The 18857-nt window shown below is 39.1% G+C and overlaps 1 protein-coding gene across 6 annotated transcripts in view; it reads right to left on the bottom strand.

Annotated features, from left to right (window-relative positions):
• The window catches only part of PARD3 (par-3 family cell polarity regulator), a 404695-nt gene that overhangs the window by 196264 nt on the left and 189574 nt on the right, over positions 1 to 18857 (bottom strand). For all 6 annotated transcript variants that reach the window (XM_075212058.1, XM_075212055.1, XM_075212053.1 and 3 more), the window contains 3 exons: positions 14140 to 14265; positions 10314 to 10696; positions 1977 to 2116 (listed from right to left, as the gene is read on the bottom strand). In XM_075212058.1, coding sequence (XP_075068159.1) covers positions 1977 to 2116; positions 10314 to 10696; positions 14140 to 14265 — 649 coding nt within the window. The remainder of the gene's footprint in view (positions 1 to 1976; positions 2117 to 10313; positions 10697 to 14139; positions 14266 to 18857) is intronic.

Here is an 18857-nt window from a genome sequence, read left to right on the forward strand (position 1 = left end):
AGACCAGAAGATATTCTTAAAAGGATGCACAATTTAGCTACAATTAGCCGTAAAAAAGAACTAATTCTGGCATTAAATTACAAACAACGTTTGCCGAGGCATTAAAAAAAACTAATTATGTATTATACCCACTTCAAAGACTAATAAACTACAGTACTACTGGGTTATCCTGCTTCCCACGTAACTTAGATCATTTCAGTACACGTCTGTACATCTACACATCGCACATCTGAATGTGGCTTAAGTCAGTGCTAAAGAAAAAAATAAATAAAGTGTGGCTTTTGATGCTGCGAATGTTTAATCATTTCCTTGACCCATGGAATTTTCTTTCCATTGTGGCATTTAATAAATTCCTTCGCTCATTTTTTTTTATTTCGGAATAGGCTTGAAATCCCACAGGCCACCATGAATAGCCATCATAATTACATCTCACAGCTGCAGCACACGTGTTCTGTGGGCAATGTGAGGTCAGGCCAGGTAGCGCAGGAACCCCTGAGCTGCGGAGGTGACAATGAGGAACAGGAACTAGACAAGAGGTTCAGAATACACCCTACGCCGTGTACCCAACACTTCTCTAACAACAGCGTGAAACAGATGTGACACAGAAAGGGGAAGACCAATTATAGGAAGAACTCCAGGTAGAAATATTAAAGGGAAAAATAGGATATTAAGATAAAGCATTAGGTCATCAATTAACCCATAAACACATTTACTGTAGAAATTACCTGCAAAGCTACTGATTTAATAAAATAGGTTTACAAAATTGTTGGACAGCATAACTAAATGATCTGAGCAAAGTCTACTGAGTATTCATTGGAAGAAATCAATAATAAATATAATCTCAAAGGGTGTATAAACATCCAGGATCTGTCCTACATGCCTATGACAGCAACACAATAATTTGAAATAGGGATCATTGGTCCCCATGGAGTTCATGCTGACTGATAGATAGACCATCACTGCAACTCTGTGGTCATGGACTACTCGGCGCTAAATATGAACACAATTTGGACTACTGCATACAGATCCATGATTCCTATTTCAAGTGAAGTTAAAGTTGTGTTCATTATATCGCTGACCACAGACAGAAAGATAAGTGCCTGATGTATGCAGCCCAACGTTCTATAATCTGATCCCATTCTGTGCACACACAGACCACTGGCAATATCTACAACTAAGCACTTGTCTGGGTGGGCGATGTGGTCCTAAATAAGTGATGGTGTTCTCCTGCCTGCTCACGTGCGTTTTACAATGTCTATAGTTTAACAGAAGAATGTGTTATTACATTAACCTAGGTACATTGTTTTGATTGATAAGATTGCATGAAAGATTGGTTTTTCTTGGCACTCTGCCAGATACACTAAGCACACTCTGAAGTGTGGCAAAATAGGTGTATATATTAGGTTCTGTTCCTTTAAAATGACAGGAAATGTAGACCACAACACTAGCCACTAATAGCTCCCATCACAGGACAATTCATTTGAAAAGGTAAATTTAGAGGGCAGAAAAAATGTCCAAAGAAAACAATGTAAGGAACCAATTTGCATTAATGGTAGACATGTGTGTTCCAACCAAAAGTGATGTAGACATTTCCCGTTCCATAAAGAAAAGTCATTACCATCATCTGTTTTATCATGGAAAGAGAATAAAAGCAAAGAACAGAGAAAAAGAATAGCTGTCATTTGACACTAATATATAAAAAAAATTAGGAAAAGTGGACATTCCAGAAGATTCAATACTGGAATGTTCAGTACGGAGTTTCAACAATGTTTTAGGTACCGTATTAATCAGAGACGGGACCTTGCGCTGAAATTAATTACCCTCCATATGTCCTTATTTTGTGTTCACTTCATGTCTCTTTTCCTCAGCGACAAAATGTTGTTGCTTTTTTTTAAGCAATAATGCATTTACCAAACAGTATTTATTATTAGCAAACAGTTTAGAGAGTATTTAAAAAAAAAAATACTTGACAGTACTTCTAGTAGCTTATCTGCAGCCTTCAGTCGGCCATCTTGGATAGCTGCTCCTCTGGGAAGAATGTTCTTCACATAGATGGGAGCTGAACCTCCGAGGGGGACATCTCTTGACGTAATGCTGAACCCCAATCCTTCAACACCTGTATTAGAAGACGGAAGGTTATTAATGTACATATTAATTATAACTTTTGCTATCCACACATGTAATGATATAGAAGAAATGTCATGTGCAGTAACAAGGATAGCCTCCATTTTGATCAGTCGCACAACATTCTGACCAGTAACCAAAATATTCAGACCTAACATATTACATTTGTGAGCAAAAATTAATTTGTGTGTGGGTAGCTTTTGTCAAATTAGTCAATGAATAGTAAGATATAAATTATAAAAAAACAAAAACACACAAAAAAAACCAAAAGCACAATTGTATCTATCTGATGGCCAGCTAAAACTAGTTTTTGAGAGACCTGGAATGTGTAATAAATATTTGCTCTTGGAGCACTTACTGCTACAGACTTATAAGTGTCTTCCTAAATAGAAGTTCAACACCCAAACAAAACAAGGAAAATATAGGTTTCTCACATATCTGTTTTCCCAAACTGTGAATGTATTTAGAAAGCAAAGGAAACAAATATTATTTAATAACATAGTTCTGCAAATTGCAGCATTAAATTGGTGTCTATGGTGAGAAATTAAGATTTGGAAGTGGTAAACAGAAAATAATCGTTCAATCCTTTGTAGTCGTCGCCTCTCCACAGGAGTCCAGCAGGAGGGATGAGAGGCTTCACACAGCCCTGCCGGCCCCCTGCTGGGGAGGGATGCGAGCATGGGATTACATTACATGCATTTCATATATTATGAAGGGTTTGCTATCACTAGAAGCAATTATTATAAGTTTGGGGCTTCTTTCTATTATAAGAAATGCATGCAGTAAGAAACAGTCATCTTTTAAAGCCCTATAGTGCAACTATAAATGAATTCACTCTATAAAAAGGACCAATCCCTTTAAATAATTTGCCTCCATTGAAATGTCATTTCATTTACAATTTATGAGCTATAATTAAACATTACTAGATAATTGGGAACAACCCAAGGAACGCCTGAAGAATTAAAACACCATTAAGCAGCTCTGGAACCTCCTCACTCCTGTTTGTGACAATTAGCAGCTCACCTCTAAATTGAGCATGACTTCAAATACTTTGCATAAATCAACTGCATATAATACATAATGCTCACTCACAGTTACCAGGGGTTACCATGCATACAGAAGTAATGCCTGTCCTGCACCCAGATAATCAGAATTATCCCCCCCCCCCCCCTTGCAAGTGCTCCATTAACAATCAGACATGGCAGTATCCTACAGCTGGCCATATGGGTGTATTCTGCTTCTCAAGTGTGATTTCCTATTTGGCCACATGTGGGGGAGATCAGTAGTTTAGTAAATTCTAGGAGTTCAATTCCAATTCAGGCCCTATCTATGTGGAGTTTGTAAGTTGTCCAAGTGGTTGTGTGGGTTTCATCTGATTGCTTCAGTGTTAACGGTCCAAAAACATATTGGAAGGTTAATTGGCTTCTTCCATCATCATCATCATCATCATCATTTATTTATATAGCGCCACTAATTCCGCAGCGCTGTACAGAGAACTCATTCACATCAGTCCCTGCCCCATTGGAGCTTACAGTCTAAATTCCCTACTATAGACACACACTCACACACAGAGACAGACAGACAGAGAGGGAGAGACTAGGGTCAATTTTTTTGATTGCAGCCAATTACCCTACCAGTATGTTTTTGGAGTGTGGGAGGAAACCGGAGCACCCGGAGGAAACCCACGCAAACACGGGGAGAACATACAAACTCCACACAGATAAGGCCATGGTCGGGAATCGAACTCATGACCCCAGTGCTGTGAGGCAGACGTGCTAACCACTAGGCCACTGTGCTGCCCATAAAGCCATGAAGCCCAAGCTGACGTACAAGACCTACTGGCCAAGAAAGCTGCATTTAGAGCCAAATATTCAGACCAGCTCCTCATTTACGTGAAATTTAAAATAAGTTATATGATTCTCTGACGTGCCATCATGAGACGGTGTGGGTGGATACATGCTGAATGACCTACCTGGCGGTTACCATGATTAAACAAAGAAAAGAGCAATATGACAAGTATAGAATTATGATCACTATGTAAACCTGCATTCTATATACGCAGTTCTAGAGCAATACAACCTGCACAAAGGTAACATTTCTCATTGACCTCTATTCACAATATAGTTCTTTCATCCAAACCTGTGTACTGATAGAGAACAGTATCTTTTAGAAAGAAAACTAAATCAACAATGAAAGGTAATTCTAGAAATCTACAGCTAGAACCTAGTAATACATATAACGGAGTAACATTATTAGTGGGACTAGCCAGCACCAGTAGAACAGGGCCATGGAACAACGCATGGAGATAATTTGTTTACTTGTTTATAGGGTTTCGCACTGAATACAAATGGACAAAACTCAAGACACAGCAAAGAAAATATATGTGGAACAATTAAATATAATGATTTAGGCAGAATGATCAAACTGCATATTTCACTCAATCACTAAGTGAAAATAAGTGCATACAACCTGTGCAGGGTACAAACTTAATATTTGAATGCACAAAAACGATTTGTTTGCCGATTAAGAGAAAAATACACAATGAATGCGATATGTCCACAACGTAGGACCAACGTCAAAAGCCAGTACTCCATTACTAGGAATCACAGCTTCCAAAAGTTTCTTGTATACTATGAGTCTTTATTTCACTCTCCTCGCAAAACTTTTCAAGTGAAGAAATTTTCTAAGGTCTTTAGCATGTAGTTCATCCTTCGATCTGTCACAGATTATCAGTAATATTTTAGTTCGCTTTATACTCAACGCGGCTGCAGGACATCTCTTGATTTCCCCCACAAAATCCTTTACAAACTCCTCACCCTGACCTATAAGGGCCTCTCTCACGCCACTGCCCCTTATATCTCTAACCTCCTCTCCATTCTCACTGCCATCCATTCCCTGCGTTCGCCCAATGACCGTTGCCTATCCTCCGCACAGATCACCTCACCCCACGTCAGAGTTCAAGATTCCACCCTGGTGCCCCTCTCCTGCTGCATCAGACGGTCCCCTAATCTGCACACCTTCAAACGGGCACTTAAAACTCATCTGTATCTCAAAGATTACCAGTCACCCACATAACCTTCTCCAGGCTGGTCATCCTCACCTCCCTCTTCCCTGTACGGGCTCCTCTACTGCTTGATCCCTTCCACTGTCTCCTTTTGTGCCTGTTGTCTTTTTGCCCCCCTCCCCCTTCCCTTCCCTTTAGTATCCTCTTTCCTGCTTTAACTTAGGCAATACTGTCGCCCGTGGAAGGAAGGATAGATTAAACAAATGTCTATGTCACACATCGCCAAAGGATAATAAATCCAGTGCGACTGAGTAACCCATTTTCTGTAAAGCACTACATAATATTTTGGTACTATATAAAGTATAATAATAGTTATGAGATTGCTCGATAAACAGATACAAGTCTGATTGTTAGAATTGTGCACCCCAAATTCATACATATATTGGACTGATTACCAGGTGGAGGCAACAGTCTATTGATTCATTAGATACTCCTGGGTTTGGACAATTAACCCATTAGCAGCAGCTATTTATATAGCGCTACTAATTCCACAGCGCTGTACTCACATTAGTCCCTGCACCATTTGAGCTTACAGTCTAACACACACAGACACAGAATAGGGTCAATTTGATAGCAGCTAATTAACCTATCAGTATGTTTTTAGAGTGTGGGAGGAAACCGGAGCAGATGGAGGAAACCCTCACAAACATGAAGAGAACATACAAACTCCTCACAGATAAGGCCATGGTCGGGAATTGAACTCATGACCCCAGCGCAGTGAGGCAGAAGTGCTAACCACTAGGCTTGCTACAGATTTTTGCATCAGTTCTATGACGTGCAAACTTTGCCTGTATAGCTATATATTGCCAGGAGACTAGTACATACCAATGGCACCACACCTCTGGCAGCACAAGCTCATTACGGACTTATACAGCAAAATGATCATCACAGGCACACATTTTTTGTTGGTTGTCACAAAATAGGCACACATCAAAATGTATCTATGGATCATGTACAAACATGAATCCTGCTGTAAATCTCTCAATGACATAGATAATTATTTCTGTAATTAAAATTAGAGACTATTATCTACAAGAGCAACTTCCATTACATTGCTAATCTACTTGGAAACATTCAATTACTGTATGTCTAACGCGGATGTAATAGACATGGTTATGGATCATAAAAAGCATTCAATGCTAAAAACTCTGACTTGAGGGGGAAACAAAAATAATCCCAGGGAGACCGCATATATTTACATCTTCTCCAGGATAAAATTATCTTTCTTCTACATTTAAATAGTCAATCATTATTGCCTGATAACCTGTTCTAGGGAGAAGGACGATAATGAGATTGACAGAAGACAAAAGTAAGATTGTCAGCACTAAAATATGTACATAATACAGACACGTAGGTAACCGTCATGTGACCTTCAGGATCTCTGCTATCTTCATATAATCCACAGAGTCTTATCTCTCCCCTTTATTCCTTTAAATTAAGAATTGATGGAATCCATAACATTTCTGAAGATAAAAGTAGAGATTTGCTGAAGTATTATAGCCTCCAGGAACTGTGAATTAAATGTAATCCGTTTAGAAACTGACCTAATGTGAAATTTCAGCACATACCATAATTGGCCTTCTTTAGGACCAACATTTCAGTGTTTCTCTATTCCATACAGTTAATCATTTGGCCCATAATACAGATGTTTGCAGATCAACCCAGGTATGGGCTTTAAAGGAGATTCCCCTTTCAGACATCCATTTTTCATACAGAAGCTCTGGTGGGGTGATAACCTTGGCACCCCCTATTTCTGCTCCAGTGTACTCAAAAGCTGAATCTATAAATGCTCAAACACAGAGAGTCTGTATCTCATCACCTAGGTAAAGTTAAACAGTGCCCCTTTCTATCATCAACATTTATTTATATAGTGCCAGCAAATTCCGTAGCGCTTTACAATTGGGAACAAACATTAATAAAACAATACTGGGTAAGGACTGTCCCGGGATACGACCATTCTGGACAGCAGTCCTTGCGCTAGCTTCAACAATTTTAGATACTCATATCCCACCTGACCCTAAAGCATATTCTGCTACCGCTGCCCCTCCCAGACCTCACCAAATCTGCTCACAAGCTACTTAGGCACATTGTCAGTGCTGCCACGTGTCAGATAGCGGCCTCTTGGAAAAACTCCACACCGCCAACTCTCCAGATGGTCTGCAGTCGGATCTGGCATACTTACCAGATGGAACACATTACTAGCAGACTGAGGGGCTCCTCCCGTCTCCTTCTATAAAGTCTGGTCTTCATGGGCCTTATATCATAATCAAGCTCCACTCCAGTTCTAGCGGAATCTGAATATGGAATGGTGCTTCTAAACAAGTCTACTTCTTCTTTATTTGATATGGGAATCCTCAACCCCCCAACCCTTCCTCTGGTCCCTACATTCCTCCCCTTCTACTCATTACTCCCATCCCCTCCATACCCTATAGTTCTGAAATGTTAAATCAACATCTTTGCTGTTCTGGATAATTACACAATTATCTTCCGAATATGATAGAACTATGAGAGTGTTTTTGTGTTCAGCTGTATGTAAACACGTGTTATTTGTTATTGATTAACCTCTCGAGATTTTGTAATGCTTTTTATTGAAAAAAAAGATGTTCCTAATAAGTTTATAAAAAAAACAAACAAAAAACAATACTGGGTAATATAGACAGACAGAGAGGTAAGAGGGCCCCGCTCACAAGCTTACAATCTATGAATCATTAAAGAATATGGTACTTTCACTGTATGGCTCTACTTAGCAGTAACATTTGCATAAAATCTCTCTCGGTATGACGGTACCCTCTTTAGCCAAGATCTGTCCAAATAGGCTAAAAAAGAATAAGCAAATGTTTGTGTAAGTGTGACTCCTGTTAACACAAAATTGAAGAACAAGGCACAAAATTATTTGGATTGCTGCAGAATGTATATTTGTGGTGGTATTACTCTGCTTGGATCATGGTCTACTGGGAAACAAGAGTCCTACAGAGCATTCTAGAATTACACAAGCTATGTTGTCCTTAAAAGAAAAAGGGACCCTATATATATGCTAGATCCTTTTAGCAGTCTAGGTGATCACCCCCTCTAAAGATGGAGTTTTCAATGTCTCCTCTGCTCATTCCAAATTTAAGATCTGTAATTTCTCTCTCTCTCTCGACAGATATCTCTCTATCATTATTCAAGCAAGCAGCGATTCTATTCTGAAAAAAAATTAATACTGCCCTAAACACACTCTCATATTACAGTCCCATCTCCCAGCTCTTATGCCTCTCCAAGCTTCTCAAGAAAATTGCCTATATTCGCCTCACACAACCTATTTGAGCCTCTTCAGTTCGGATGTCACCCCCAACACTCCGCAGAGACTGCACTGACAAAGGTTGCCAATGATTTTATCCCTGCCACATCTAACAGCCATTACTCGCTGCTAACTCTACTGGATCTCTCTGTTGCATTTGACACTGTTGACCACTCTCTCCTCATAGAAACCCTACAATCATTAGGTCTTCAACACACTGTTCTATTGTGGTTCTCATCCTACCTATCCAACTGCTTTTTCAATGTTCGTTTCTCTGGATCTAACTCATCTCCAGTTCCTTTATCAGTTGGAGTACCACAAGGCTCAGTCCTAGGTCATCTGCTCTTCTCTATTTATACCACTCTCCTGGGAAAACTTATAGGAACCTTTGGATTTCAGTATCATCTTTATATGGATGATACACAAACTTATCAATCCTCTCCGGTTGTCTCACCATCTGTGTTAGCCTGAGTTACTGACGGTCTTACTGCCATCTTACCTTGGTTGTCCACTCACCAACTCAAATGTGATCTTTCATAAACAGAGCTAATATTCCCACCAGCCAACATAAGTTATCTACTTGACATTTCTATTGACAGCAGGACAGTAAATCCTACCCCACAAGCTGCCTAGATATGATCCTTGACTCAGACCATGTTCCCCACACAGTCTCTATAGCTATATCCTGTTACATACAGCTAATATTTCCAGAATATGCACATCTCACTCAAAATACTGTAAAAAGTGTAATTCATGCACTCATCATCACACACATTGACTACTGCAATAGCATCTTTACTGGTCTTCCCTAAATCAGACTCTCACCCCTACAATCTATTTTGCATGCAGAAGCTAGATTGATTTGTAAATCGTTCTTCCTCTGCTGAGCCACTCTGTCAGTCTCTACATTGGTTGCCCGTTTATTACTGAATCCAATATAAAATATTGCTACTAACATATAAGGCCTCAACAAAACTGCACCAACATACATCTCCTGACTTCTCTCAAAATATCTCCCAATTCGACACTTCCATTCTGCACAAGATCTGCGTCTCTCTTCCATTCTCATTACTTGCTCCCATTCCCGGGTACAGGATTATTTTTGGGCTACACCCACGTTGCGTAATGCCCATCATTGCACAACAAGACTTTCCTCTTTATTTCAAACCTTTAAGAGCTCTCTGAAAACCCACCTCTTCAGGCAAGCTTATTAAGTTCCTCAACCACCCTCTTAATCTCCCTAGGTTACCCTATTACCACTTTACACAGGTCACACAACAACCCTCTGGACCCTATGACCAACATTGCCGTGGATCATACAGCCCACTAAGCACTTTTTACGTTTGCAATCTGGCTGGACCAATATGCAATACGTAGTACTTAACCTCATGCATCAAACTCCCATTGTCCTATAGATTGTAACCTCTGTCTGTATTACCAGCATTGTTTTATTTCTATTTTACCCCAATTGTAAAGCGCCACATATTATGCTGGCGCTATATAAATAAATGTTAATGATTGAGATAAAGGAGCACTCCATCCTCAGAAGTCATTTTGTCAGTTTATAGTTGTATCTAATGCACAGACCAGAGCAACTCAAATCTGTTTGGATAATACAACGTCTCTTTCCCAATAACCTTTTCTATGGACAGGCTTTAAACTAATAATAAAAAAAGAATAGCATATTTACATATAGAACAAACTCCAACAAGCAGCATATTACTGCTTGCTTCACGTCTTAAACATTTAATTAAATAAAAAAAACTGTACATATTCAGCACTGTACATATTCCACTGTGTCCACATGAACATAAGCCAATAACATAGGACCTCCGTCTATCTTACCTTTCTTTAGCTGTATGTAAAGTTTCTTTCCTTTTTTGGCATTATAACCGCTGGTTGGGGGGGAGTTCACACCACGTTGTGGTGACGGCATGAGGCCAGTTGGTGGTTTTCCTGCTGAATTGATACTATGAGGTAGATGTGAGTAAGAGTCCATTGGCTCTGCCTGGCTTCCTTGTCGGGGGACTCTCTGTAGAGTCTGCTCAGGACCGGGGCTGTGGAAGTTCCTATTCTCCATGTACGGATGATCGGGGACAGGTGGGGTCGAGTAGTAGCTGTTGTTCTCGCTCTGAGATAGTTGTTCGTACGGTTCTTTGTTGGCTGATGGCACCACGTGGAACCAGATCATGGGCGAGCGCATGGCTTGACGGAACATATGCTGTGCTCTGGAGAAATGAGAAGATTAGCAAATCACGACTAGTAAACTATGAACATAATTATGCTTTCTAATTATAGAGAACGAGCTGCCATGTGCCGCTACAGAGATGGAAAATCATTTATGACAAAAAAAAAAAATGAAATAAGACTTTGCAAATCACTTGTTAGTGTGTCACAGTTGGTCCCAATTAATGAGCATTTGTAAGTTGTACAGAAACACTTCTGAAAACCAGGATAAACAGTAACAACAGAACGTGTATTGCTTGTCTAGACTATTGGAGCAGAAGCAAAAATGTGATAAGCAATTTGTGCGTCATAAATCTGTCACAGAAGTACTGGAAGGTCCATAATTTAACTCATGTCACCTAATCTAAGTTCGTCCATACAAGCCAGGAGAGACATGGAGTCTCCTCTGGGATCACAAATAAGGGGTTAAATGGGTCCTAGAGAACAGACAATGTGAGACTTATCTGTACAAATCAACACTGGCGATTCTACAACAGTATCAGGAGACATGTTCACGTATTAAAGTAACAAACTTTATCTTGCAACTTCAGCTAGCTGACCGACATTACGGATAGGGAAGACCAATATATTTTAACTAGAATCATGTAAGACATAGTTGGCAATCTGTACATCTCAAGGCCTCAAACTTCAGGAAGCCAGAGGCACCACCCCAACTTCTTGTGATTACCAGGATTTACATCCCAAATGTTATATACATCAAAGCACATGTCAGAGTTCAGGAGGGAAGTTAATTCTGAGAAGTAATAGAACAAGGGGTCACGACTTAAATCTGCAACAATAACCAGTACGGACTTCCTGAAAGGTAGAGGATATCTGGAACAAACCTAGATCAGAGATCGTGGAAACCAAAACTGATAAGGACTTGGACATGCCACTAAAGCCAGTTGGTAGCACACGGGAATGTGATACATAACTCCCAAAGATTGTTATCAGAAAGACCTGAGGCAATATTTGGGGAGAGGGAACGCCTCTTTGTTTGTGGTTTGAGATCCTTTGTACCGCTGTAGTATTTGAACCTTGGAGGTGGTTCAGTTTTCTTACTGGCATTGAGCTATTTCAAAGTGGTTGTATCTGCGGTCTTGAGATCATCTAGAACATTGTCGCAAAATACGAAATACAAGCTGTATTATTTAGGAGTATCTATTCAAAGTCAAAGTATTTATCTAATACTTCTCTTTAACAGTGTAGATTCTGCCTTATTAGCTTGTGGTCTTCTACACTGCAAATGTCATTACAGCACCAACCACCTTCAACTCTGTCAAACTATAGTACCTGATCATTTAGATATAGATTTCAATTATTACCAGCCCCCATCTATAAGACAACTTGCATTTAAATTGAGAATCCCTTATATGAAGACCTCAATTCCCCTCCCACCTGGTGACCTGTGTAAGTTACTTCTCCCTATGACAGTATCTCTATCCGTTGGGCACCGCTGATCTCTGCTGCTGCTCATTCCGCGCAGACCGCATATGTAATGTTATACTATTTGATGTAAAACCTCGGAGCGTTCCTTCCAGCAATAAGTGATTATAGTGTACTCTACTAGAATAGCATATTATAATCAGATGCATATGGGAAGGATCGCAGATAAAGCCAGGACACAGAAATTCCTTAAAACGTAACAGCAGCAGCTTATAGCAGGGCCCAGGGAGAAGTGTCAAGCGCTGGAGTGGGAAGCAGAGCTGCCTTGCAGTATAATACATTATTGGAGGGGTGGGATATAATAACACACAAAAATAAGCATTTGCTTGAATAAGACATGCCTTTTTGTCTTACAACCTCACTATTTACATATGTGATTGATGTAACCCTGGTCGGTTAATCGCATAACTGAAGAGTTTAGTGAAATAATAGCAATTAGATATCTGTTTTTATTTTTAAAACTACATATTAAATTAATTTTTTCCTTCCCTCTATAAATATATGTATATAATATATATTATAATTTTCCTGTATATAACAATAAGCAGCACAGTGATGTTGGAGACATCTTGCACCATGAACTCTTTGTAGATATTGGCTGTAATCTGCTTGATATTAACCAGGTGTGAATATGATTTGTGGCTTCAAATAAAAAGATATTGACCTTAAAGTTTCAGAGATAAAGTTATTGACCACAAATGTTGACTCAATAACATAAGTTTTGTGATCTTTTCCAGATACGAAATTAAAGAGAAAAAAAAACAAAACAACTAAAATATACATCATGTAAGAACAGAAATCTCCAGTCTTTGGCTGGTGTAGAATTATTATTGCTCCCTCTATAGGTGGGGGCTGGTATATTCATATTACAGCTTGTGCACGTGGGGTTTATTTAAATCCTCCTCCCAGCAATTCTGAGATGCATTATGGGTAATGAAATGGGGAAGATAGAACTTGCTGTATGTACTCTCTCCTATTCCTGTTCTGCTATTCACTTAGCTAGCGATCAGTGCTGCATGCTATGCTTTGTTGTCCAATGATCTCCTCTGTTCTCCTGTCGGAGTCGGAGACTGATTTCAATAAGGTCTTTGTGCAAATAGCCTATGGGGAATTACTGTTGTGTCACTATTATGTTATATCTATTAGTAGGCAGCTGGTGTATAGAACGATTACTGTGCCACAGAAATACATCTATAATCTATAAATAGATATTTTCATGCGGTAACAAGGTAATCTTCAGTTTTGTAAAAGCATTACAATTTTGTTCTAATGGTATAAAGTATTACACATCTTTATATTACTCTATGCTATTTTACTATGAAGTTTCATATGATAGTTTCATCATGCCTTTACAACTTAATACGCCTGGCATGTCTCAGTGTTCTCTAGCCCAGTACAACAATAACCACTATATTCCAGGTATTTATATGTTACCCAGCGTAACAGCATGAAGGATCTATTTCCTTTCACATTCAGCACTGTATCGCCAATACCGGGAAAATAACTTATCTCCCATGATGCAACAGTCTTATAAATCCCAGCATGCACTGAGGGAAAGGACAAGCAGCCACGTGATTATTAGGGGTGTAAAAGCCAGGCTCGGTTACCGCTTGAAGCCAAGATGGTGGTGGGAAGTTTGGTTATCGATATGTGAATGCTTGCACAGTACAGTTATTTTAACTTATTTAGGGTACACACACACATATGGACATATTTAGGTTTTTAGCAGGTGGATAAGTGCATTAATGTTTTATATTATACTCAGGAGTTACTGGTTCCTAATGAATGGATAGGCTACAACAAAATGGTTGTGTCCAATATGTGAAGGTAACAGGTTTACTTTAATACTGGCAGGCTTCTGACCTACGCTTCATATGGGAATACCGTACAAATAACCTTGGATTGTCAGCTATTTGGGTCATTTCCTATGGTGTTCGCTACATTAGCTACAAGCACATCAGACATTTTGGTTTTTACAGAAGCCTCAGAACGCACTTACTGTTCAAATCTTCTGTTGCGAAGGTCACCATTGTTAATTCTGACGATACAATCATTCTCATGAAAGAGGTTCTCTCGTTCAGCTTTGCCACCTTTCTCCAGCCGCTTTACTAATAATCCAAGGGTTCTGCAACATTAAGATTGCAAATGATTACACATGCAGGATTTGTGATGGTACTTAATGGCTTGTGCAGATGACAATATTCATGCAATATATGAGCAAAGCAAAATATTAACATTCCCTAAAGAAAACAAGGTTAAACTAGCAGAAAGAATATAAATCTTAAGGTTTTTTTGGGGTTTTTTTAAAGACAAAATTGCAAGTGGATAAAAAGGACCCGAAATGCAAATCTATCCAAAAATATGGGCTAATTAGAGCCAGATCTATTATAAGTACATATACATTTGTCATGCCTATTACAGTTTAGGCACATCAATTTAATACAAGCTGTGTGTGACAGGGATGCTACTTCCCCCTCTATGTTATATACATAAGGGGGAAGTAGATTTAAAACAGGGTAATGTAACTCAGGGAGCTGTGTTTGATATCTCTTTCCCGTTCTGTCCTACGTTCACACCTCTTCCCCACAATTAAATGATGTCATGCTCCCAATGACATCACCCATAACCCTGGACACTATGCACTTGGATTATCCCTTTAATAAGACTGACAGGAGAGCTGCGGGAAAAGACACAGGGATATGGGAGAGAGCGAATGAACAATGTCAGCAGCAGTGAGTGCTCACCTCTACCAGCAGACTGACTAGTACATTGATGGGCAACAGCGGGCCCTCCAGCCTTCACCTGCAGCTCCTTCCTGCTTTGTCTGATCTGCGTGTTATAACTTACAACACTTGTTTAAAATGCCTGCTGATATATTACAGTTAGGTGTCTTTCTTTGATTAAATGTATTGCTTTAATTTATTACTGAAATTAAGGGTAATGAGCGGCCCTATTCGAGGGTAGTGGGCTGCACCATGCGGCTCCCACCGTGCATCAGGTTGGCCATCACAGGAATGGCACCGTCATAGACACTAGGAATAATTCTATAACCAACATAATTTTATACTTTTAGATCACGATACAGACATTAAACAAGAGCAGAAAAAAAAATATATACATAAACATAGGGATAGAGTTCTAGTAGCCACTAATCTGCAGCCAAATGAACAGCTTGGAATGCTTGGAGCCCTTAAAGTAGAACATCACACAAAATATAAAATCTTATATTGAGTCAAGGTTGATATTTTATAATAAAATCCTGAATATCACTTACCAGGTGTACACAGTTACCCCTTGGAAGCCTTCAGCAGTGCAGCTCTGCAGCATACAATGCATGCCTGATACCATTAGCTAACTGTGATCCTCCTCCACAAAGTACAAGGGGGGTACAAGGGATAGGGCTATCAGCCCGTCCACTGTTTGTTTGTATCCGGTGAATGGCTGTAGTATAACGCTGAGCACTACCAGAGGCTTTGGTGTGGGACCCAGCAAATGTGTCACACCTGCTGCATCACAGCTAGATAAATATCAAGACTTAGGAGCAAATTCAATTAGCACATTTTCAGGTCCTAGTGACCTCAACATCACAGACATCTCTTCTATGGTGGAAGGGAAGGGGGGCAAAGAAAACCCTACGATGTTACATCGCTGACCGTTACAGAGGCACTAAGTGGCTAACTGAATATGCCCACTAGCGTCCCTAGTATGCAAAACTTATTTAGAGGATCCCTTGGCGTTACAACAAGCAGTTTTACCCATCGGGTGATTCCACATCAAATCAACACAATTTTAGAAAAAATTCCTCCTTACATTCTTTATTTCAATTAAATTTGGTAAAATAAATGCTACCATGGGTGTAAAAAAAAAAACAAAAACCACTGTAAAAGGTGGGCCTATTCAACACAATTGAAGTGTCTTTCCACAGAGTATCTTTCCACTTAAGTTGACACGACTGCGCAGAAAGTGGGAGAGCAGACGCTGTCTGTAAGATCTTGTCCCTAAAACACACCTGGAGAGGAACGTTCATTCCTCTAATTAAGTGAACTGGAAAAAATATTGTGTTGATTTTCTCAGATGTCTAGTGCCTCAATAAATACATTTTCATGAATCACTCAAAACTGACAGCTCTTGTAGCATACGATCCCATCATGATCCAAAATAAAACTTTGCGGATTTATTAACAGTATGAACAATTTTTGAGATGTTTTTCAAAAATTGAAAAATACGGCTTTTTGAGAAAATCAAAATTTTGTTTTTGAAAACGCTACATTTTTAATTTTTATTGAAACAGGATGCTGTATTATCATATGAAAACCAATTAAAAGAGATTTAAAATGAGACCTTGCCCAGCTCTCTAGCTTAATCATGTCAGCAACAAATGCAATTTAAACAAACGTTAAAAGCAAGTTTTTCGATAAAATACAACTTTAAAGGCGTATAACTTCAAAACTAGTGCAGATATCAGCCTAAGATTTGGGGGGCTTCTTTACATCAATGACAGCATTTGTTCTACCAAATTTCATTACAATCTGAAACGGTTAGTTTGAAACCCTGTGTTGATTTGATGTGGAATGACCCCATCTCCTCTAATCAAAATCATACAGGAAACAAATAACTAAGCGTTACCATTAATACTATTTCTCTAAACAGAATCTCACCAGTAGTTTAGACTTAAGTCTTACAAACACAAAAACTGACAATATCATTCATCCCAGCAGCAGGCAAAATAAGCAGGGATAAATAAAAGCTTAATTTGAAAGATAAAACTTTCTAGCAATACACAGTGTGAATATATTAAAACCAGGGAAATAAAGCTATATTAGATTCAGTTTTTTTCTTTCTTTTAATGCCTTGAACGATATAGCTAATTAAAGCAACATGCTGCACTTGTGATATGTATTACAGAATAAAGTTATAATAAAAGTATTGTTATAATATGCATAGCGGTGTTAATAAAATTCTTCCCATAATCTACAGCAGCAATTCACATGCAAAAACATTCAATCTCCAGCCAACAAAAGGGGCTACATATGGGAACTCATACAAACACTATACTTTTTATTTTCTCTCTTTGCATTGATCACTTAAATAGAGTGATTGATATATAGTGATGTTATATTGAAGTGATTCATCCAATTTATTTAAAGGTGTCCTTATTAACTATTTGTAGCGCACCCCAAGCACTAGAGAGCCATTCTTGTGGTTGCCCACCAATATCATTCCAACAATCCGCTGGGGGGGGGGGGCTAGAATGCGCATACTAGAAAACAAGGGTAGAAGATGACCGCTAGCATCCTGTGTCTGCAGCTACCTTCTATCTGCAACACCAGGCCCAAGTATGCTGGGTCTGGTCCACATTGGCAACAAACATGCATGGCCAAATTGGACACCATCACTCACAGTGCTTAAATGGCAAAAGCCTATCTAGTTGTATGAATGCAGCCAGATATAGCAAGTAAGAGCGGACTGCTGTGCCAGGCTCTTATAAAGACATAGTGGCCCTAGATACATTAATGTAGGAGATTATAACATGACATGTGTCACGATGATCCCCCTTGATGATATACCATTTCTATTTTTTTTTATACCTTTGTATCTTTTTTTCTTGTGTCGAGTTGTAATCCATAAGGCTGTTTCTATATATTAAAATACAATAAAAAAAATAAATGAATCCAGCCATCTGTGAATATACTAAATAGGTTGAAACTATGGCCATGCAATAGGCCTGTGGTCTTTAGAGGCACATTCTGGATTAATTAGCTACAGAAATGTAGAAGTGGCGGTATGGAAAATGTAAGTGAATGGAATTTGATAGTTTTAAAACAAAGGCAGTGGGAGAAGTGGCGGTATGGCATACCAGCGTATACACCCCCACTTTGTTGTATGTACGCAATAAATATATATTTTATACACACTGTTTGCATAAAAGGGTACAAGAATACTGCCAAGTCCTTGCCTTGCTCTCTGTGCAGTTTAGGTTTAGTTTATTATAAGCTGGAAGCTGCTAATCTGATGCAGGTGCCCTCAGTTATGCTCTGATAGACGCTGTGGTGCGCAATCAATACCAGAGAGCTGCTAAACCCAGGAAAAGAGTGAAAATTAATGTTAATATCTCCGACTTAGAACACAAGAGCTTTCAGCTATTTCATCCCAGATGAGATGGGAATAGGTCCTTGCAGGCAGAGCCTTACAGTGTGGTTCAGCGTCAAGGAACAGTACCCAGACAGGGCGTTATCCAACAAGTGGTACCCAGATCATAGGAATGCACTAATGTTATTAAATGCAAACAGAGAAGCACTAGATTATAAGATCTGCTTCCAATGTATGCAGCAAAGACTTTGGCTTCATACCACATGAAGGGCTGATCGCTTGTCCTAAGTCTCAGTAAGTAGAGCAAATCCACACAGTCAAGAGAGCTTTCTCCTGTAATCCGTTGGAAATCACAAAGAAAAAAAAAATCAATCAAAAGTTAATAGTAAGAGCATAAAAGAGATGAAACCGCAGGGGGGCTGTGGACTATGGGGAAAATGAATAAAGAAAAGTTTCCAAATTCTGACAAGCAGCACATAAACCTGACAGTTAAAGTCATCTGTTACTTTACAGACATCTAAATGTTCTTATTCAGCACTCTCATAGAACATGGTATTATCCGCTTTACATGAAGTACATTTACTCTCTTAATTACAATCATAAATTGTGTCTCTACTAACTAAAATC

Source organism: Mixophyes fleayi, chromosome 5, assembly GCF_038048845.1.
Source record: "Mixophyes fleayi isolate aMixFle1 chromosome 5, aMixFle1.hap1, whole genome shotgun sequence".
In the NCBI taxonomy this organism is placed as follows: Eukaryota; Metazoa; Chordata; class Amphibia; order Anura; family Limnodynastidae; genus Mixophyes; species Mixophyes fleayi.